Here is a 23,858-nt window from a genome sequence, read left to right on the forward strand (position 1 = left end):
TTGAATAGGTCCTTGATCTGCTTTTCCAAGTCAGGTGCGAGCTTGTACTGCCTCTCAGTTGACGTTAGGGGAGCATCAATAACTTTCATCACATGGACCAAAGGAACCCAACAAATGTCCTCCCTTGAATGTAACTACTGTATAGACACTGCTGCCATCAGCAGATCAGCCACTATTCCTGAGTTCTATTTTTAGCCCCAGCCAGATGAGTTAAGCTCTTGCTATTTACAAATGAGAAACAAAGAATTACAAATTCAAATTTCAAAGTTTTGTGTTCATGGTATCCTAATAGCAGATGATATGTATGTACATTGCACATACATATACTACACATATGTACTACATGTAAAAGGACTGTTCATTAAATAGCACACAACAACATGCACAGCACTGGCAGAACATCATTTATTCAAATATTTTTTTAAATATTGATAGAAACATTAAACCACTTTGATATTTGACACTTTTGTAAACTTGAATATGCTCTTTCCAATGGTGAACAATTTGAAGTGGTATCCCTTGTTATATATTTGCAATCCTCACCTGAATTTCGGGGAAAAATGAAAATTTTCAATTTTTGAGGGATCATGACTGTATTATATATATGACTGATTAAGAAAAGTAAACATGTATTTGAATACTACTACCATACAGTTATTACCTGAAAAAATTTCAAGCTTCTGGGATGGGTCAATACAAATATATGGGGTTTCAAAGTTGGGTCTTCATACAAAACCAACATTTTTTTTCTGGATTTCAACTGATCAGGTCATAAAAATTAATCGAGGTATACTCCGTTTCATGTTTGTTTCTTACAGAGCAGTTATAGAAGAATAATCTCTGAAAATTTCAAGGCTCTAGCATTAATATTTAAAAAGTTGTGGGAGTTTAAAAGTAGCCGTTCATTTTGTGATGCTCGCAACGAACATAAAAATCGGGCCACAACCACATTTTCAACCCTCAATATCTCGGAGTTGACCGCATCTATGGACCTAAAATTTTACGCAGCTTCATTTTGATACCTGGGAACTGTTTTATGAAAGTTTAAGGTAAATCTGAGGGGGTCAATTGGGAGGCCTCCGGTGATGTGAAGTGGAATGACTCGTATGCGAGATAAGCGCCAAAATTAAACAATCTGCCTGGGGCTCTGCTTGACCACTTCAACCAGGCAGATTTGTGGTGGTGTGTATTCTTAAATGCTACTTCACATGCAAATTTACTAGCAGAGCTGAGGGCTCTTTTCTTTTGACATTCCCTGCCAGGTGGCGTGATGGCCATTTTAGACCACACCCCATTACAAAATACGAGTCACACACACACACACACACACACACACACACACACACACACACACACACACACACACACACACACACACACACACACACACACACACACACACACACACACACCACTTTGTTCCTTATACGTTTCAAAACTCCTGGGCCAGTTTCCCTGAAATTTGCTGTACTAGTACCTATTACTTGTCGGCAATTCCACAGATTGCTGCATTAGTTTTTACATGTGGTAGGTCAATGTCACAAGTGAAACTTTCAGTTATTCATTAACCAGCAGGGGTACCCGGTGTTGCCTGGCAACATTGGGTCCCTCTTCCCACCCACCCCTTCCCCTGCCTCCTCACACCTCACCCTTTTAGGGACAAATTCATCGATTATCGCTGAAATAATGATACTATAGATGTTTATCCTCATCACCATGTCATGAACCAAGGGTGTGTTCAGGTACCAAGTCTCTTGTAGAGCGCTTGCCAAGTGACTTAAGCACTCAAGCAAGCACTCCATGAGAAACCGTTGATGAGGAACGGCTGGCTTGGCAAGTGCTGGCTCGCTGCTTGGTAACTGAACACACCACACGACATCTCAACAGCATACAGTACATACAAAACACTGACAAAAGGACATTAAAAAAATGAAACACCAAATATTAATCATGAGAATTTTCATTGCAATGAAAACGTACCTTGTTCAGACCCACATATCCACCCACCGGCACAAACTCAGCTTTATATATTAGATTAGGTGACAGTGAGACACTTCGTACGAAACTGCCATGTTTGCATATTTCCTACTCTTCTTCTTCTTCTTCTTCTTCTCTTCCTCCCTCTCATAGTAATCGGCAAATAAACTTTCTATCCTCTATCATATCATTTCTCCATTAGTTTTAGGATGTTATAAAAAGGGCTCCAATTATTAATGTATTCCTGCTATTGTAGACATCGCTGCATAATGACGTCATGTGTAGGGACATCTTTTTTCATACTTCACACGGAAGCAAACACGGGATTTTTTTGGTTGTAACAGGCATTGCAAATTCCTGTACGCAAACATTGAGTTATAAGCGACATGTCACTGTCTCACAGACAGAAAGTAACTTACGTTTGACGTCCCACAAAGTTATTTATTTATTTATTTTTGGGTTAATGACATCAGTATTTTCTTTCCTCTGCATAATGAGAATTAACGTACCTTCATTGGGCGATGTATATTCGACAGCTGCTGTGATCGTTGTGGATAAAACAGGTATTACTTCGTTTGAGTTGTCATCAAAATATTACTTTTTTCCCCTATCAAAATATTGAAATCTTCATTTAATGATAGAAGATGCCTTCAGTCTTTAAATGTACATGAGGCCTTTAAAACAATCTGAGCTACGTGGAGAGAAAAATTTGGCGGCGATTTCTGGACGGCTGGAGGGCGTGGCCCATATAATAGGTGGCACGGATGACCCACAGACAGACAGACAGGAACTCAGCTTTATATATTAGATTGATGTAAAAACAAGAAATATCGGCGTCTTCAGCGACCTTGTGTTGTCTTCCGGCCAAAGGCGAATGTGCAGTCCAAGTTCCACTTCTCTCTCGTGCCACCGTTGGATGATCTTCTTCTTGTTCTTCTTGCGTATGGCAGCTTAGCTGCCGGGGTAGCTATCATTTCTTGGAAGGCTGACTGTGTCACTGACACAGTGCCCCTCTACCAGTACACACTGGTACTCATTTCGCCGACCTTGAAAAGGATGGCAGGCTGAGTCAACCCCCTGGTGTATTAATTCAGCCGCCAACGGGGCTTGAAGTCAGGACCAGAGGATCACCGTTGGATGATCACGAGTAGGTTAAAATAAAACATGAACACTAAAGTCCAAGTAACCTATTGATCTTGATCCGGTGATCAAATGCAATTTTTCCAAATATTAAACAAGCTGTTGCAGAACTGCACATATTAAGAAAGTGTTAAATGAGATAACAAAGTGGGTTGGACACAGCACATAATTGTGAAATTTCTGGTTAAAAAACTAAAAATAAAAAAACCCAAAACATGAAGCCTGTTGTAATTTACAGGATAGTATACATTGACTGCCTATCAAGGTTATATCCAAGTGTAGTTAAAACAAAAGTTTAAAAAGGCACTTACTTGGAGGTCAGTAGGCAACTTGCTGGCTGTGTAGAAGCTCAGCCGTAGACCAGGAATATTGAGCTTGAGCAGCTCAAAATAAAAGCGCTTCCTGTCGGCACCATGTGGCTCACTGCGGCATAACTCAACAACACCCTCGCCAACATATTCCAGAGCTGTGCACAACACATTGTGGTTCGTGAAATAGATGATGTAATAAAAATTTTTGTCGATGAGTTGGAATAAACAAAGTTCAGTTTAACAGACAGAATGACAATATCTGTTAACTAAGTGGCATGACAAGAACAGAATCAAGAAAGATTGCTGTAACAAAAAAGTCATAAAGGAAATATAGCAAACAGAGAAAGATATTCACAATCTCTTAAATTAAAATTGCTTATAAGATGCATTAATTTAAACAAACTAAAATGTATTTTTCTTGCATTGAAATTTAACACACATATTCGAAAAATGGTATCAAGCATATGCTTGTGAAATTCAAGCATCTGCAATAAAAGCTTAACAATGCATTGAATTAATGAACAGAAAAATTCATCAGTTTCCAACTGGCCATGCACTGGGGTGATTCATCCATGTGAATCGCAAGGCCATACAATTCTTGTCATGTATTCATGTATCACATCAACCGGAAGCGCGGTCATCATGAAGCTGGGCTCATGGATGGTTCTGAGGTTTCTGTGTGTGGAGCACAATAAAAGATTGATGGTGCATTCAAACGGTTTTTCCTGCCTGATACATTACATGGTGATGAGGATTGGATTCTGGTGAGCGCACGGAAAGTAAGCTGAGCTATTGCAGGAAGCTGTTGGCCAACCAAGTCGGTATTTCGATGTCGGTATTTTCGATGTCGGTATGTGAAAGTCGATGTTGGTATGCAGCAGCGAGACGTTTACTATTATGAAGAATCTCGCCATGCCCAGGACCACAATGGATTTAACACACACCGAGCTTGTGGCAGCAATGAAGGAGCACTGCAAACCCACACCCTCAGTCATTGTGAGTCGATTCAATTTTTACATGTGTCGCCAAACCTCGACACAGTACATTTGGGCATTCATAGCTCACCTGAAACACCTTGCTCAGCATTGCCAGTTTGGTGCTACATTCGACGACATGCTAATGGACTTGCTCGTAGTGGGGAAAGATTGAATTCGCCGGTGCCTATTTGCTGAACGGATTCTGACATTTCCCAGTGCTAAGGACATCGCTATCGCAATGGAGTGGGCAGACAAAAATGCTGCAGATATTGGTCGCTCCATCGCTTACCAGCTTGCAGCTGACCTGTCATCTGTCAATCGCGTGGAACAACATCCATCCAGAAAATCCGACGCCAAAACGCCTGGAAACTGCTTGGTGGCTGGTGCAGTTAAATGCCGTTTCTGCTGCAACGGTGAGCATTCTCCTACTTCGTGCCGTTTCAAGAATTCAACTTGCAACTACTGCCACAAGGTGGGTCAAATTGCCTCTGCGTGCTTGTCTCGAAAACGGAGGGCAAGGAGAGGAATGCAAAACCCATCTCCTTGACTCAGAGCATAACCAGGAAGACATGACTGATGGAGACAGCCCTAACAGCCACAGTGTTCAGTCATATGACCTTTTCCACACAAAGTCTAGTAGACAGTCTACTCCTATACTGGTTATAGTAGATATAGACGGACGGACCGTGGAAATCGAGGTAAACACGGGTACTGCCATCTCACTCGTGAGTGAAACAGCTTTCCGTAACCTGTGTGACAATTCTGAACAACCCAGCCTCTGTTGGTCCCTGATCCGATTCACTACATATACTGGTGAGTCAATACAAGCCCGTGGGTCATGTGATGTCACATTAACCTAAGGCAAGAACACTCACCAATTACAACTCTTGGTCGTCCCTGGGGATGGACCCAAACTTCTCGGACGAAACTGGCTCGATGTTGTCAAACTCAATTGGGAACACATCCATCGACTGCAGGCTTCCAAGCCACCAACCGTACTACAGCACCTCCTCGCGAGATACCCGGACATCTTCAAGGATGAACTCGGGACATTGAAGGGTTTCACTGCCAAGCTCAATTTGAGAAAGATGTGAAGCCAATTTTCCGCAAAGCATGCCCAGTTCCTCTTGCATTGCAAGAGAAGGTTGATGCAGAATTTGCCAGACTGGAAAAGTTATTTATCATTGAGTCAGTTCAGTACTCAAATTGGGCTGCTCCAGTTGTTCCTGTCATGAAGGCAGACAAATTGATACAACTTTGTGGAGATTACAAAATGTCGATCAACAAATGTTCCACCTTGAACAAATATCCCGTACCAAGGATCGATGACTGAAACGCAAAACTGAGCGGAGGACAGTCCTTCACCAAGCTTGACATGAGATCAGCCTACCTACAAGTTGTTCTGGATGAGAATTCCAAAGAATATCTCACCATCAACACGCATCGGGGGCTCTACAGATACAACCGCCTGAGTTTTGGTGTCAAATCGGCACCAGGAATCTACCAGCATTGTATGGATAGCCTGTTCGCTGCTGAACCACACATTGTTGTTTACCAAGATGACATCCTTGTTACTGGCTGCTCAGAGCTTCATCATCGTGACAACCTCGAATGTGTGCTACTCATTATCTCTGACTCTGGACTATGCCTGCGGAGAGACAAGTGCGAGTTCCTGGTTCCGTATGTGACCTATTTGGGCCATCGTATCGATGCTGAAGGCTTACATCCCACTGAAGAGAAAATCAGAGCAATCAAAGATGCCCCAGCACTGACCAACATTTCTGAACTCAAGGCTTACATTGGCATGCTGCAGTACCACAGAGGGTATATCCCAAACATTGCTATAATGCTTGGCCCACTGTATTGCCTGTTTAAAAAAATGGCATCAGCTGCAAATGGGACATTCCAGTCATCAGCCTTCCAGAAGTCAAAAGACATGCTGCAGTCTTCAAATGTGCTAGTTCACTATGACCCAGACAAAGACATGGTCCTGTCGTGCGACGCGAGTCAGTACACATTATGCTGTTTTGTTGATGCTGTTTTGTCACACATCATGCCAGATCGCACAGACACCAATCGCATTCACATCTTGTCCACTGTCCCCAGCTGAGAAGAACTACAGTCAGCTGGACAAAGAAGTACTTGGCATTGTATTCGGAGTTAAAAAAATTTCACCACTACGTCTTCGGTCGACATTTCATGATTTACACGGACCACAAACCAATGATTAGTTTGTTTGGTCCAACAAAAGCTACCTCAGAGATCTTACCTCCTCGTATCATACGATGGTCACTTTCACTCTCGGCTTATGATTACGACATTACGTGCAGACCTGGCTCCACAATTTCAAATGCAGACGCCATGAGTCGCCTGCCACTTCCGGACACAGTGTTTAACCCCCCTGCACTTGGTAGCGTGATATCTCTGATGGAATTGAATGACAACCCAATCGATGCCAACCAGATACGGACCTACACTAGGCGTGACCCACTTCTTTCCAAGGTCATTCATGCCACTGGGTATGGGTGGAGCTTTCTACACGAGGCCGATCCTGAATTGTATTCGTACAAGGCCAGGCAGAATGAACTAAGTGTCGAGAATGGCTACTTGCTGTGGGAATGCCGAGTGGTCATTCCCCCAAACTTGCGCACAAAGATTTTGGATCAGCTTCACGATTGTCATCCAGGCATTGAGAGAATTAAATCACAAGCACGGAACTATGTCTGGTGGCCTCACCTTGACTCTGACATCGAACAGTGTGTGAAAAATTGTTATCCATGTCAAAGCAGTCAAAACGCCCCTGCAAAGACACCACTGCACTCCTGGGAATGGCCCACTGAACCATGGCAGAGGATTCATCGTGACTATGCTGGACCCATCGAAGGGCGTATGATCCTTATTGTTACACATTCTCACACTAAATGGATCGATGCCAGTGTAACACATACAGTAACCTCACACGCTACTATAGAGAGGCTGCGCCAGTGCTTTGCCACTCATGATAGTCACTGACAATGGAACCTGTTTCTCAAGCTCTGAATTCACTGAATTCACCCGCCTGAACGGTATAATTCACAAGTTTGTGAGCCCACACCATCAAGCTTCAAATGGACTCTCCGAACGCTCCGTGAGTTTCATCAAGTCTGGTCTAAATAAGATACACAGTGGAAGCCTTCAGACCAGACTATCACGTTTGATTTTCGCTCACCGCATCACTCCCCACACTACAAAGGGGGTGACACCAGCTGAGCTGCTGATGAAACGTTTGTTTACACGACTGGATTGTCTAAGATCAGACGTGGCGTCGGTCGTGCATCAAAATTGGTCGAAAGAGACTTCATCATGACAAACATGCAGCACAGTGCTCTATAAACATCAGAGACCCGGTGTTTGTGAAAACATTTGGTCGCAGACAGGCTCGGCTACCAGGGAGGGTTCACAAAAACGAGGGACTGTTGTCCTACAAGAGCAAACTTGAGGACAATCGAGTCGTCCGGAGGCATTTGATCATGTCCGGTATCGGTCTTGTGATCCTGTCATCTTCACAAATGATGTCTCACCACTTCCTGAACCAGTGAAGAGCGACGTTGGTGCTGAAGATGGTACTGCACCACTCCTTGAGGTTGACCCCAATAATGCTGTTGCAGCACCACCAGCGGGGCCATCTGTCGGCTTTGTACCCCGACGATCATGCAGAGTTCCAAAGGCACCTATCCACCTTGGTGTGTAGGCAATTCTCATATAATCATGATCTTTGTATTATTTACGAGCGTCTTTATTACTCTTGTGTTCATCTTTCATGCATTTTTACACTTAATGGGAGTGGGGAGATGTCATGTATTCATGCATCAGATCAACTGGAAGCGCAGTCATCACGAGGCGGGAACATAGCGGCACACGCCGAAGCTGGGCTCATGGATGGTTCTGAGGTTTCTGTGTGTGGTGCACAATAAAAGACTCATGGTGCATTCAAACTGTTTTCCCTGCCTGATACATTACAATTCTAATCACAGACAGTTACCTCTGCCACAGAAGGTGAAGGAGGTTATGTTTTCATCCCTTTCTGTCAGTTTGTCTGTTTGTTTGTGTGCAGGATATCTCAAAAAGTTGAAGACAGATTCAGATGAAATTTTGTGGACAGGTTGGGCATGTGTCAAGGACAAACTGGTTAGATTTTAGTGAAGACCCAGATCACGATCAGGCTACTAGAATTTTTTTTGTGATTCTTCACCATTGAGAGATAGGGCCAAAAAACGAGATATAGCACGATATCTCAAAAAGTTGTGGACGGATTCGGACAAAACTTGGTGGACATGTTGGTGTGCGACAAGGAAGAACTCATTCAATTTTGGTGGAGATCCAAATCCGGATCTGGAAACGAGAATTATTTAGTTTTTAAAGTGATTGTTCACCATTGAGAGATAGGGCCAAAAACGATATAGCAATGTATAGCATGATATTTCAAAAATGTATTGGGCCCGATATGTTCTCGTGGATCAGGCATTGTGTGGCAGAGGTATGCGCTCTTCCGAGTGCCCTTCGAGTTTCAAGAGTGATTAAAACATTTACTTTTAAAACTATTTACTTGTGGAATGCAGTAACAGACATCCTTTCATTTCACAAACAGTTAGACTTTGGAATAATTTACCCTCCTCAGTTTTTTTTCAATTTACATAACTTCATATGTATTGTGATGGCCACTGGTTCTGTTCGGACACCAGTGTGATGGACGTCGCCTCCAGATAACTGCAAGAGGATGGAGATTCTTTTAAAACCCAATCGCTAAGTTGAAGTGCAATCCAACAAGGAGATTTCTCAACAACAAAATTCCTTGTGGATTTCATGAAAAACATGGATGCGGCAATGCCAGTTTTATAGTGAACAAATCGCCAGTGATTCAGTGTCGACCGTGGAGCATTTCTCATGCGAAAAACGGTATTTGTAGGCATGTCCTATGCAAAAATACATTAGCTTGTGAGGTGAATCCAAAGGTGACTGACTCATTGGCAATACACAAGTTAAATTGTGCCTGTTATTTGCAAAAAAAGTCACTCCAGGTGCTCAGATTTTGTGTACAATGTACAGAATGATTTTCTGTACTCATTTTTTTGGGGGGGAACATATCAAAGCTGTATTGGCATTTATATCCTCAAATCCTCAAAATGTGGTTTTGAACAAAATTATTGCGTCTGAAAGCAACGTTTGGTATGCAGACTTTCCATGATGTACCATCACAGCATGACCCCCATTGCTAAAATTACTTCTTTGCATTTTTAGAATTTTTTTTTTAAAATGTAAAGAAATTAGATTATGCTCAAACTTTCGACAATTTGTTCTTCTGTCACTTACTCACAATAGTAAAGAAAGAATTAGATAAGAAATGGGAAGAAAATTCCAAGGGTCAGATTGTAAGCTCAAAATCCAAGGTAAACAAGTAAAAGAAAAAGAGATAAAATGTCATAGCCCCTGTTGTTTTAGTAATTTTGCTGCATGGAGTTAAAGGGCTAGCCAATATTTGTGTACAACTAATATGGCCACCAGTCTTCCAGTCGGCCATCTTTGATCAGATCGCAAAATAAAGTGAGAGGCACGTGTATGCCATCATCAACTGTGCTTGTGCCAAGTTTGAACGAAAATCAGACCATGCTTGTCTGAGAAGTGGTTGGAGACAGATTAAAGTAACAAAATGGCCACCAGTTGGCTATCTTGGATCTGATCTTGAATAAAAAACAACCTGCAGATGTAAGCCAGCATTCATTATCTGTGTGCCAAGTTTGAACAAGATCGGGAAATGCATTTCCCAGAAATGGATGAGGACGTGTTCGACACCGGGATTTTTTTTACAACTAAAATTGCCGCTGGTCGGCCTTCTTTGATCGCATCAAAAAACAAAATGATGTGCATATGTATACCATTATTTGTTGTCTTTATGCAAAGTACAAATAAAAATCGGTCCATATATGTGTGAGATATGGTTGCAGATGCACGCACGCACGGACACGAAAATTGAGGCCAAATCCATAAGCCCCCGTTTCGGACTAAGTCCAATGGGTGCTCACAAAATAGTGTTTGGTTTTTGTATTCATAAAATATCATATCAATGTCATGAAATGAACAACTAAAAGACGAGAAAGCATCTCAAAATGTACAACCCATCCACATCCGCTTTGCACTCAGGCTAAACTTGAAGAAAACAAGAGCTTAAAAAAGAAGTAAAAATTATTAATTAGTTTGTGTTCTTATTGCCGGCTGAAAATATGGTTCGACCCCCAAAAAATTGCTGCAAAAGGTTTCTCAACGGTTTATTGGAGTATCAGGTGTGCTTAATAACATATCAAAAGTCCACCACAGTGTGACCACTGGAAAGGTCTGATTTTCAAGATGGCGTCCAAGATGGCCGCAAAATCCTTAAAATGCCCTAACTCCTTCATTATTCATCCGAGACAAGTAATTTTGTGTCTAACCCCATGTTTTTGGGGCCGAGGAATCCATTTGGCTTGTTCAAATTGCAGTGACATGATCACATAATTGTGAAATCCAAGATAGAATTTGCTTTGTGTGACTATTTATTAACATTTATTAACATTATTTATTTATTGACTATTTATTAATGATCTTCTGTTTTGCATCTTTTCAGGCCTGACCATGAGTGCTAGCATCGTAAACCAAGAGACTTGCCCCATCTGCCATGAAGACTTAGAAGATGCTTCTGATGTGGTTGAAGTTCGTCAGAAGGGAGCTGATGGAATCAACAGTGCGAGTGTGCAAAGAGCGGATGACGTAGTCGTTTCAGCTGGTGAAAAAGTACACTCAAAATGTCGAAAGTGGTACATCAATCCAAAAGTCATTGAAAGCCAAAAAGGAAAGAAGGGTGAGCCACCAAAGAGAAGTGCCAAGAGTATCATCTGGTCCTTTCAACAGCCAAACGGGTTGCCTTTTCTGTGGGACTACGGTAACACCAGGAGGTGCAGGCTTTACTTATGTAAAGACCGATACGTTCGTGAAGACCATTCTTGAGTGTTGTGACAGTCGTTCAGATGAATGGGTCTTCACTGTGAAAGGCAGGATTGAATATTATTGCTGTGATCTACATGCTGCAGACTGTATTTACCATCACTCATGCAGTGGTAATTTCCAGTCTGGGCTTCGCACACCACTACAGTTCAAGAGGCAAAGTGAGAAAGTCTGGCCGGCCCAAAAACGAAAATCATGAGCAGGCATTCATGAACGTTTGCTCTTACCTTGAGAATAATGATGAAGAACAGTTGACAATTTCACATTCACGAGATAAAATGAAGGAATTTCTGACAAATACAGATTCCGTTCCATTTGGAAATCAGTACCTCAAGGGAAAATTATGAAAAAAGAACAGTATGGGGACAATGTTCATTTTGCTGAAGGGCAAGGCCTCCATGACATAGTAACAATGAGGGTAAAGACATCGCAGATACTGAGATCTCATTTCAACACCCAAGCAAAGGACGAAGAATCACAGAAACAGGCGATCATTGAAACAGCGGCGCGACTCATTAAAAGTGATATCAAGTCCAATGTGCCGTCCCTTACGAATCAGTATCCAAGTGCAAAGTCACTAAGCTTGATTCTGCCTTTTCGTTTGTTCCTGATGCTCTGCAGACATTGTTGAATGGTCTTTTCAGGGGTAAGGAGACAAGATGAAAGGTTTCAGGAATAGGACATGCAATTGTCAAAGCAATTCGACCATGTGCCGTTGAAGCTCTCTTACAAGTTGGCCTTTCAGTGCAGGCACATCATTTGTATCGGTCACAATTCCTCGTGGATACCCTTCATGAAATGGGATTTAGTTCTTCTTATAAAGAAGTCATGTGTTTTGAAAGGAACGCAGCGGATTCAGTTGCTCCAGATATGTTAGCGGATGACATTGATTTGCTGGACATGGCACTTATTTTCGTCAGGGACAATGTTGACCATAATATCCTTACTATAGATGGCAGGGGGACCTTCCACGGAATGGGGATCAGAGCAGCACTCACCCCAGGGTGAAGGAAGGATCGTGTCATTCCAAGGAGAAACGTGACCAACCTTGATTTTTCAGTGCAAAGTAAAATTCCAATTATCGAACATCGCTTCGCGAAACATGTGCGCCAAACCATCGTGTTCGAACAACTCCCGGCATTGGTCAACTATGATTAGACAATTGATATACTGTGGGAGCTTTCACTAAACTTCAAACAGGAAACCCCTGGGTGGCAGGGAATGATGCATATCATTCATCAAGGATTAGAACACCCAGGCCAATCATCAATTGTGATCTTGCCTATGATTGACTTGTACTCTGGGGACAAGACATGCATTCTGTCCACGCTTGATTTCGTTTGCGATCTCGCTTTCAAACACCATGCTCCACCCATTATTACGTTCGGTCATCCCCTGTATTGGAGAGCTGCAGAGATCATCATGGATGCACCACAGAGTAGCCACTTGAAAAGCATTGTCTTGATGCTTGCATGTTTTCACACATTCATGAACCTCCTTGGTGCAATAGGCATACTGATGGAAGGCACAGGACTTAGGAACATTATGGAAGTTGTCTATGGTAGAAATGCCGTCCAGCATATGATGACTGGAAAATCAGTGCAAAGAGCTTTCCGTGGGCATTTGCTGGTGGACAGATGTCTCAATCACCTGGTTGTGTCAGACCTGCTGGAGGATAACCCACAGTTCGAGTCATTGGTGGACCATGCGGGAGAAACGTACTCATCCTTGGTGGCGAAAGAAATGACTTTGGAGAGTGTTGTAGCATCGGATATGTTGATCCAAATCAAAGAAAAGATTGACACAAAGAATGCAGAACTTAGCACAAGGTCAAAAACCAGTCAGCTGTGGATAAACTATTAGAGAATGCTGCAGACTGCCCGAGCGGTGATCAAAGCGGATCGTACAGGATCGTGTATGATGCACTTGCACGCAGTGCACTGCCTGCCAATATTTGCCGCCGCTGGACACTACAACTATCTGAAATCTGCATATTTATACATCCAAGAAATGTGCCAACTCGAGACCAGACATCATGATGTACATGTCGAATTTTCCAAGGGTTTCCATGTGATCCGCCGCAGCAACCAGTTCTGTGCAGGCCTGAGCTCTGACCTTGTCATCGAGCAGACATTGATGCAGTCCATGAAGAGTAGTGGAGGCTTGACTCATGGAAGTGGAATGACCGAAGAAATGTGCGCGTTGTGGACCATGTCCACACCCATCACATCCGAGTACAACAACGCCATGCAGGAATTCAATGAGCTCACCTACACGGCCAGCGAGCAACACCGAGAATCAACAGAAGCAAGGATGAAACGAGTTCACTCTGACCTGGAAAAGATTAAGGAAAAACTTTCCACTTGCACGCCATTTTCTCCAGACCCATCTCTGAGAAACATCGTTACTGGTATCGTCGCCAAAGAGGATGTGAATGTGCATGAGTTTGAGACCGTTGGGAGCGAGATCATTGAAAAAATGGTTGGAAAACCCGTTTTTGGGATCTCATTCAAACGGAAAGACCGGGCAAAAACCCATGCAGACCAAAATTACGTGTCTAGGATGAATAATGAAGGAGTTAGGGTATTTAAAGGATTTGGCGGCCATATTGGATGCCATCTTGATAATTAGACCTTTCCATTGGTCACACTGTGGTGGACTTTTGATATGTTATTAAGCACACCTGATACTACAATAAACAGTTTAGAAACCTTTTGAAGCAAATTTTTCGGGTAAGGTGGCTTTTTTAGGTCATCTCTTCGAGCATGACCTAATAATATTGGTGTTGAGAGGAGAGGTGACGATCCTTCCGTCCGTCCGTTCACAATGAAGTTGAAGTAGGAGATCTGGTCATTCGTGATCCTGATAGAGGTCGATGAGACATACACGATGGTATGACTTTCAAGGTCACCGAAGGTCAAGGTCAAGGTCACGAGGCCTTTGAAGTTGCGAAAATGACGATTTTCAAATTCTATCTCCTCCGCTATTTCTCAAGCGATCTTTAATTTGATTTTGGCACATGAATCTATGGGAAAATATCTAAAGTTGGTCAGGACGGATTTTCGAATTTCGCTTTCGTTTTCGCGTCACGTGACTTCAAAGTTTGCAAAAACTGCCCTACCTTCAGGAGGCTATATATTTTCTCGCAGAGATGACCGTCACTCCCGCACGGGTGTATTTTTTCATATATACAACCAGCAATTAATATTTTTTGAAGAAAGGTTTGTTGAGTATTAGAAGTAAACATGAAATGCATGATTTCTTACCATCTTCAACCCTGCCATATCCAAAGAACTGCAGGAGCTTCAAAAGGAATCTCTCCTCCAGATTCACAGTGAGCTTTCGCACAGACACCATCAATCGCTGGGAATGGCAGACAAAAGACATCTGAACTACTCGACAACTCAATACTGGTTTATGTTGTTAAAGAGGTAGTTGTCATGTTTTACAAATTCAAATATGGAAGATACTTTCTCACTAAATGTTGGGAGCTCTTTTCTTTTTTCAGCACTTTCTGTTTAATAAATTTTACATTATGTTTATAAGTTAAGCTCAATATCAGTTCGAGCTTTAGTTGGGACAACTAAAATTCAAAGTATATTTAACCTCCGCCATCAAAGATGGATGGAGGTTACTGTTTTCACCCCTTTCTGTTTGTTTGTTTGTTTGTTTGTGTGTGAACAGTATTACGGAAAAAGTCCTCGACGGATTTCGACGAAACTTAGTGGGGAGGGTTAGGTCTGGTCCAAGGATCATGCCATTAGATTTTGGATTTGGTCCAAAATCCAATATGGCCGCTATGGCGGCCAATTTTAAAAAATATTTGCATTTTTTTTTTTGCATTTCTACATGTTTTAAGTGATTTCCAACCCCCCCCCTCCGCAAAAAAAAATTGTTAGAGAAAAAAAAATGTTTCAAATTTTTTTCAACAAAATTTCGATTTTTTTTTTTTTGCATTTCTACATGTTATAAGTGATTTCCAACAAAAATCATGCCAAAATTATAATTGCGGCTGATTTTGGAACTTCAGGTGGATATACCCACGTAAAATCAATTTCTGTCTCAAGGAATCTAGTTATGACGAATGAAATGAGTATGTAAAAGTTAAAAGTGAAAGGGAAAGTTGCAAACTACAACTCTGTGAGCACTGTTGATGTCAAATTGAATGAATAGGATATCAGGTTCACTTGAGTGACCTCGCAGTATTGGCGGCGGAGGTTTTGCACTCTACCGAGTGCTCCCCCTCTAGTTAATTGAATATAACATTGTAGAACATCTGGTGGTGGCAGTTTCTCTTCTCTGAGCAACCTGCTTCCAAAGTTAAGTGAACAGTTTGGGGGCTGTCTCTGTTGCAATCGATTGTTAACCTCTGCCATCGAAGATCGGAGGTTACTGTTTTCACCCCTTTCTGTTTGTTTGTTTGTTTGTTTGTGAACAGTATTACAGAAAAACTTCTCGACGGATTTCTACGAAACTTGGTGGGGGGGGGGTAAGGTCTGGTCCATGGATCATGCCATTAGATTTTGGACTTGGTCAAAAATCCAATATGGCCGCTATGGCGGCCATTTTGAAAAAGATTTTAATTTTTTTTTCTTTGCATTTCTACATGTTTTAAGTGATTTCCAACCCCCCCCAAAAAAAATTGTTTGAGAAAAAAAATTTTGCAACTTTTTTTTCAACCAAATTTCGATTTTTTTTTTTTTTTTTTGCATTTCTACATGTTACAAGTGATTTCCAACAAAAAAACATGCCAAAATTATAATTGCGGCTGATTTCGGAACTTCAGGTGGATATACCAACGTAAAATCAATTTCTGTCTCAAGGAATCTAGTTATGACGAATGAATTGAGTATGTAAAAGTTAAAAGTAAAAGGGAAAGTTGCAAACTATAACTCTGTGAGCACTGTTGACGTCAAATTGAATGAATAGGATATCAGGTTCACTTGAGTGACCTAGCAGTATTGGCGGCGGAGGTTTTGCACTCTACCGAGTGCTCCCCTTCTAGTTATCCACTGTGTTGATTGTTGTTCGTATCGTGTGCTTATTGCAATGTCTTTTGTAAGTGCCCATTCATTTATTTTGGGCTTGTGTATCTGCCTCGGCTGTTTCAGTTGACCCCACCCCCATCCCTGACTTGCATAACCATTTGTCATGTTTTGCACCAATCATCTTTCACCATCCCAATTCCCACCCTCAATCGAACTCCTTCCTTATCCATTTCTGTTTAATTTTTGCTTCCTCTTCTTGCTATGTTTAAGCTGGTATCCTGCTTGTTCACCCCCTGTATCCTCTCCCCTCCCCTTCCTCTCATTCGTGTTCATGCCCATTCTTCCTCAAACTGTCCATCCCTTGGTTATGTCCCTATACCTTGCTGTTTGTGTGTCCACCTCCCCCCGCCCTTCCTTCCATTTTCCATGAAATTCGGTGGCGGAAGTTATGTTTTCACCCCTTGCTGTCTGTTTGTCTGTGTACAGGATATCTCAAAAAGTTGTGGACGGATCCGGATGAAATTTTGTGGGCAGGTTCGGTGTGTGACAAGGACAAATTTAATAGATTTTGGTGAAGATCCAGATCTGGATCCAACTACTCGAATTTTTAAAGTGATTCTTCACCATTGAGAGATCATGCCAAAAACGATATATAGCACGATATCTCAAAAAGTTGTAAACGAATTTGGATGAAACTTGGTGGACATGTTGGGTGTGTGACAAGGAAAAAAAAAGATTCAATTTTGGTGAAGATCTGAATCTGGATCTGATTTTTTTTTTTAATGATTCTTCATCATTGAGAGATTGGGCCAAGATTATATATAGCATGGTATCTCAAAAAGTTGTGGATGGATTCAGACGAAACATGGTGGACATGTTGGATGTGTAACAAGGAAGAATTGTATAATTTTGGTGAAGATCCGATTTTGGATCTGGAAATGAGAACTATTTATTTTCTAAAGTAATTCTTCACCATTGAGAGATGGGACCAAAAACGATATATAGCAAGATATTTCAAAAATGTATTGGGCCCGATATGTTCTTGTGGATCAGGAATTACGTGGCTGTAGATCGTCATCTCCACTCGTGAGTCTGTAAAGACTGAAGGAAGCCTTCCCTGGTCCCGAAGCATAAATCTTCACCCCAGCAAGGAACCACAACTCATGGACCAAGCCATCTCCTCATCAATTTCCCCGCCAACCCCGAAATGGTGATGATATCAATTCACACGACCTCCAGGGTACGCAAGGGTCTGTCTGGGTACGCCCGATTCCACCCGGGGACACCTTTGTCTGCTGATGGCACGCCGCTGCTACCGGTCGTCATTTCCACATGTGGTCCCACTGTAGTTTGGTCTCTGTCTCTTCCTTCTCATCTCATCCTTCCTCAGCAGGATGGAGTTGGCAAAACTCAACAAGCTGTAAAGCCAGGTCGTGTCCCAAACACATGTCGATCTGCGCGACTCCAGGCACCACATACACGCCCCCTCGGCTCAGTTCTCACTCCCATCAAAGTCTGGTATTCGGCGCAGTCCTCAATTCCACCAAAACTCGGCCTCTCTCATCTTTAGTGGGTGGAATTCGAAAAGAGGGATTGGTTAAAGATCAGGCTTTCATTCTTGGCAGGATGAGGTCAAAAAATCCCACCAAGTTGCAGGGCCAGGCTGCATCACAAAGGCATGTTGAACGGCGTGATATCGGGCCCCTCATGGGTGATCCTCGTTCCCATCAAAGGTGCATTTCCACCTCAGTCAATTTTTCGCTGCCTTTAAAACTGTTGTATTCGGTGTGGCCAGTCCTTTCCATCCCAAGCAAGAGGTAAGTGGCAAAGCGCACAGTCAAGCATCGTGTGTGTGTGTGTGTGTGTGTGTGTGTGTGTGTGTGTGTGTGTGTGTGTGTGTGTGTGTGTGTGTGTGTGTGTGTGTGTGCGTGTGTGTATGTGCTCCACAACGAGCTTTAGATCATGTTAAATAAAAAATTGGGTTCCGTCTTTAAACTATCTCAGAAATTATTATTTTTAAATTGGTAAGATAACTCCCTTCTTATTATTTGTGACAACCTTCTAAAACACGACAAAGTTTGCATTCAAAATTTTAACCCAGTGTGCTCCTGGCTAACATTTCAAAAAATAATTTTGAGATGCAACTTTTTTGGGATGTAAATGGCAACCTTTAGTGTGAAAGTGCAATATTCATAACAAAGCAGAAACTTCCCATCAGTTGATATATTTCTTATTAGGTCCAAGTCCACAACAGGTCAACTGAAACGAAATCTTCAATTAAAAGAAAAACGATTATTTTTAGCTTTTTAATCTCCACTAAACTTACTTTAAAGATATCAGTGAGTGGACTTGTGCTGGATGCTTTCACCGCACTAAGCTGCAAGGCAGGCTGAGGTTCAGACCGAGTGTTATGACGGGGAGAAGAAGCACTTGTAGAAGTAGCAACACTCAGAACCACCTCCTGGCCAGCATTCAGCAGCTGGTTATCAACCTAGGATGAAATGTAATACCACAATTCATTCACAAAAGCATTAGTACACATTAGTACAGTAGTACAGATTTAGGAACTCCATAAAATGTTTCCCTATGAGCAACTCATTCTGCTTTAACCAGTATGTTTTTCCTCTGTACAAATCTCTTTAACCTATGAACTGTTGTGAGGAGGTAATTAACAAAACAATCTATGGCCAAAGCAGCGTTACAAAGATTTCCAAGCCATAATCATGTGAATTTAAGATTTTAATTTTTTTAACAGGATATAGGATGAAAGGGCAAATTACAAGATGTTCTGAAATGAATTATAGATCAGCATTAATTAAAATACGTTCATTTGATAATCTTAATCTAACAAAGCTTTTTCATCTTGCCCAATATCCGAAGGCATGCAGTATTGCCCCACCTCTTTAATACCCCATCCATTTGATCTAATTCTAATATATCAAAGAGTTTTCTCATGTCCAATATCTGAAGGCGTCCGGTTTTCCAATTCCTATCAATGCTAATGAAATGCAATAGTAAATACAATCCTGGAGTAAAAAGCCTGGTTAAATTGTGTTACAAAACTAACTCACACGATCCATTCTGTTTTTAAGAAGTGGATGAGAACTAAACTCGTCATGAAACAAAACATGACAATTAAATGAACATGCCTTTTAATTACATCCGCTGATATATCGACATACCGGTTATATCAGTATAAATTTTCACATCGATATAATGGTATTGCAATGTTGAATATACTGTTATACCTAAAAACTAAAAGTGAAAGAAAAAATAATCAGAATATAACCAACAAATCGAAGAAAGGTGTTTACAATCTCGAGCACCGAGCACTGTACAAGCAATCATGTTTTTCTTTGCCCTCGTAGCTGTTTTTAAAGCAATTCCCAATTTGTTATTTTTATTATGGGGTATTTTGTGTAGATTGGTCACAAAAAAAAAAATCGAAAATTTCAATCAATTTAAATTCAGGCTGTAAAACAGCAAAATGTGAAAAACTCAAGTGGTGTGAATACTTTCTGAAGGCTCTGTATATGAAAGCTAAAATGCATTGCATCCTCGAGTCTTCAGGTTTGGAATATTTTTCTTCAGCTCGCTCTTGCCTTATGTAATGGATTCACAAGATTAAAAATAGATAAACAACAATAAAAAACTTGACCGAAGAGCAACGTTATACAAGATAAAAATTCACCAGTGAGATGTTCAAATCAATGCCTTAAAAACATTAAACTACTAGCAATGGTAACACACCTGCACATCTGCAACACTAACTTCCAAGCTGTGGGCTCCAGCAGATGTTGGCTGGAAATGTACATGTACACCACGCAGGCAAAAAAATGCGACCTCCTCCGTTGAATCTCGCACACCACCAATCAGAGAGATTCCCACACCACCTGCCATCTTCACATAAACCTACAAACATATCTTTAATTAAGAATATTGAACTCTTAACAATGCCATAAAATAATGTCATATCACTCATTTATCTTTGCTGTGGTTCATGCCTCCTCTCATCTCTTCCTCATAATGTTTTCCACCAGAAGACATGAGAAATAATCACTGCTGTAAATGACACTTTATTTACTTTTGGAATTACAATGCAGAACCACTTTAACAAATTTGGACATTTTATGTGTATTTGTAAAAATAAACTGACATTCTTTGTAAAATACCAAGTCGGTCAAACAGCTAAACTTTAAAGAACAAACTACCTCAATCTCAGTGTCCACTGGCAGTTCTTTGTCATTTTCAGTGCTCCTTAGGGTCTGTGTGGTCACTGGGCCAGTACGAGATGGCCGTCCTTGCTTCATGTCTGTAACCTGTAAAATATAATGAAAGCCATAACTTACTATGTTGACCGACTTCTCCAAAATTCCAAAATCAGAATGATATGCTTAAAGAAGGTTGCAAAGTGCACAGTTATTGCAATAAGGTTCTTGTTCAATTTGAAGGTTAATTATTTTGTAAGTACAGCATCATTTGTCCAAATAAACAACATCCACCAATCACAGGCTTCCCCTCCCTCTATCCTTCCTTATTCTACATACAATAAATTATTCAGTGCATCCGAACAACTTTGTTGCAAATCTTGTGATAAAGAGATTGACGTTTCTCCAAACAAGGTGACATTTACAGATGATGACTTTAAAAAAAACAAAGAAAAAAAAGAGGAAACTTAATGATGCTCCCCATTCCCAACACTTCTTCCTGATCAATTTTCTCTATTATTTTCTTCTCCCATTCCTATTATCCTGCTTCTCATCACAACTGCCTTTTCACTTTCTCTGCTCAACTCCCAAAATCTCCCTTTTCTCTTCCTCTCCTCATACTTCCTCTATAAAATTACACTTCCCTCCCCCCCCCCCCCCCCACCACAGCAGATGTCTAACGTCAGTGTCATTGGTCCATATTTATTTACTGCAAGTCAGTCATCCAAGGCCATAAAAAGGTACAATCACAGCTAACAAAGAGAAAATTCTGAGTATTAATGAAGTCATTATTATTTCATCCTGAAACTAGAGGGGGAGCACTCGGGAGAGTGCAAAACCTCCGCCGCCAATACTGCTGGGTCACTCAAGTGAACCTTATATCTTATTCATTAAATATGATGTCAACAGTGCTGACAGAGTTATAGTTCTTTTCTCCAACATTTTTTTTTTGGGGGGGGGGGTTGGAAATCACTTAAAACATGTAAAAATGCAAAAAAAAAAATCGAAACTTTGTTGAAAAAAAAGTTACAAATTTTTTTTTCTCTAACAATTTTTTTTGGGCAGAGGGGGTGGTTTGGAAATCACTTAAAACATGTAGAAATGCACAAAAAATTTTCTTTTGGGGGGGGGGGGGTGGAAATCACTTAAAACATGTAAAAATGCAAAAAAAAAATTTTTTTTCTCAATTTTTTGCGGGGAGTTGGAAATCACTTAAAATATCTAGAAATGCAAAAAAAAAAATTTTCTCTTGCAATTTTTTTTTTTGGGGGGGGGTGACAATTTTTTTGGGGGGGTTGAAAATCACAAAACATGTAGAAATGCAAAAAAAAAAACTCTATTTTTTTGGGGGGGGGTAAAAAAAAATTTTTTGGGGGGGGTTGGAAATCACTTAAAACGTGTAGAAATGCAAAAAAAAAGTTTTTCTCTAACAATTTTTTTGGGGGGGGGGTGCGACCAAGTCCAAAATTTAATGGCATGATCCTTGGACCATACCTAACCCCTCCCCCCCACCAAGTTTCGTCGAAATCCGTCGAGGAGTTTTTCCGTAATACTGCTCACAAACAAACAAACAAACAGAAAGGGGTGAAAACAGTAACCTCCATCCATCTTTGAAGATGCGGAGGTTAAAAAGGAGCTGCACAATTTTGCTGTTCAATACAGAATATACACTGTTTAGGAGGAGGGATAGATCATTAACAATTAAAAATAAAATTAACAGATCAGGACAAAAAGAAAGAAAGTGTATCAAATAAAAGACAATAGGAACATAGAATGAACATAATTACCTCCACCACCGAAGGTGGATGAAGGTTATGTTTTCACCCGTTTGGCTGTTTGTTTGTCTGTGAACAGGATATCTCAGAAGGTTATGGATGGATTTGGACGAAACTTTGTGGACAGGTTGGGTGTGTGACAGGGACAAATTGATTATATATTGGTGAAGATCCTGATCCGGATCTGGATCTGACAATTTTTTTAGTGCTTCATCATCATTGAGAGATAGGGCAAAAACAATATACAGCATGATATCTCAAAAAGTTGTGGACGGATTCGGATGAAACTTGGTGGACAAGTTGGGTGTGTGGCAAGGACGAATCGTTTCGATTCTGGTGAAGATCCGAATCCGGATATGGATACGATAATTATTTAATTTTCAAAGTGATTCTTCACCATTGAGAGATTGGGGCAAAAACGATATAGTACTGTGTAGAATGACATTTCAAAAAATGTATTGGGCCCGATATGTTCTCATGGATCAGGCATTATGTGGTGGAGGTATGTGCTCCACTGAGTGCCCTTCTAGTTTCTACCTGCAGAACCCTCGTTGGTCCATCAGGCACAATCTGCAGGAGAAGTGCGCCAGAGCCCTTTCGCATCTTCTGGTTGTGAAATGCCTGTTCAGCTGCCACTCCAACACCACCACCCACACCACGACGAGTCGGTGCAAGTTCCAGCTGTGCACCCTCGTGTAGACCCTCCACTCCACCTTGCACCTATAAATACAAAAACAGACATTTTGCTAATGCTTTTAACAAAAAGTGAATTGTCGTCATCATTTAAAGTGGTGTTTAAGGTGATAATGTTGATTCTATGTTGTGCTCAAAGTGGTTATCTAATTTTGCAAAACAAACCTGCACCACAAGGCCAGTCAGCCCACAAGTGAGTTGCCCATTTTTAAAGGTCCACGTTTGTGTAGCTCTGCGTCGACGGTCTGGAGAACGAATGATCAGAGGCTCCGAACTGCAAACAACATTTGTAAATAATGTTGCTCAAAAAGTGAATAAAGAAACAAAATCATGTTACTAATTTAGCCTTAATAACAGCATTACTCACCTGCCCTCATGGCCTGGCACTGTACCAGTGATATCCAGAACCAAGCCAGGGCTGGTTCCTGATCTCCTGGCTTCCACTGAACGGATTCGTTCAGTCTGTCCGGCCCGTGGAGCTTCTGGCACTGATGAACCCTCATGGCGAAGAAAACCATCGCCAGTAAGACGCCAGAGCTGAGAACGCTTTCCTGCTTCCTGAAAGTACGAATAAACTGATGCGACATTTACAGCGTAAAATAAAAGAAAATAATTTAAGATCCAGAAAATAGCTATAGGCGAAGGGAGACAAACATCTCCAGGAAAACTTGTGTTCAACTTTTAAACAAACTTTTGACAGTATTTGTATTTTATTTTACTTCAAATTACAAAACTTCCTTTTGAGAGTTTCTGCAACATATTTTATCCACAGGTA

General features: G+C 41.2%; 1 protein-coding gene and 1 long non-coding RNA gene across 5 annotated transcripts in view; one reads left to right on the plus strand and one right to left on the minus strand.

The window, feature by feature from the left end:
* Positions 1-23,858, plus strand: part of LOC147031888 (uncharacterized) — a 143,433-nt gene that overhangs the window by 66,065 nt on the left and 53,510 nt on the right. The gene's annotated exons all lie outside the window — the stretch shown is intronic.
* Positions 1-23,858, minus strand: part of VPS13D (vacuolar protein sorting 13 homolog D) — a 429,405-nt gene that overhangs the window by 35,128 nt on the left and 370,419 nt on the right. For all 4 annotated transcript variants that reach the window (XM_085868630.1, XM_085868636.1, XM_085868641.1 and 1 more), the window contains 8 exons: positions 23,451-23,641; positions 23,249-23,357; positions 22,928-23,110; positions 20,619-20,726; positions 20,158-20,319; positions 18,734-18,898; positions 14,686-14,782; positions 3,429-3,583 (listed from right to left, as the gene is read on the minus strand). In XM_085868630.1, coding sequence (XP_085724756.1) covers positions 3,429-3,583; positions 14,686-14,782; positions 18,734-18,898; positions 20,158-20,319; positions 20,619-20,726; positions 22,928-23,110; positions 23,249-23,357; positions 23,451-23,641 — 1,170 coding nt within the window. The remainder of the gene's footprint in view (positions 1-3,428; positions 3,584-14,685; positions 14,783-18,733; positions 18,899-20,157; positions 20,320-20,618; positions 20,727-22,927; positions 23,111-23,248; positions 23,358-23,450; positions 23,642-23,858) is intronic.

Source organism: Eptatretus burgeri, chromosome 2, assembly GCF_056783735.1.
Source record: "Eptatretus burgeri isolate ZD-2024b chromosome 2, Ebu_testis_v1, whole genome shotgun sequence".
In the NCBI taxonomy this organism is placed as follows: Eukaryota; Metazoa; Chordata; class Myxini; order Myxiniformes; family Myxinidae; genus Eptatretus; species Eptatretus burgeri.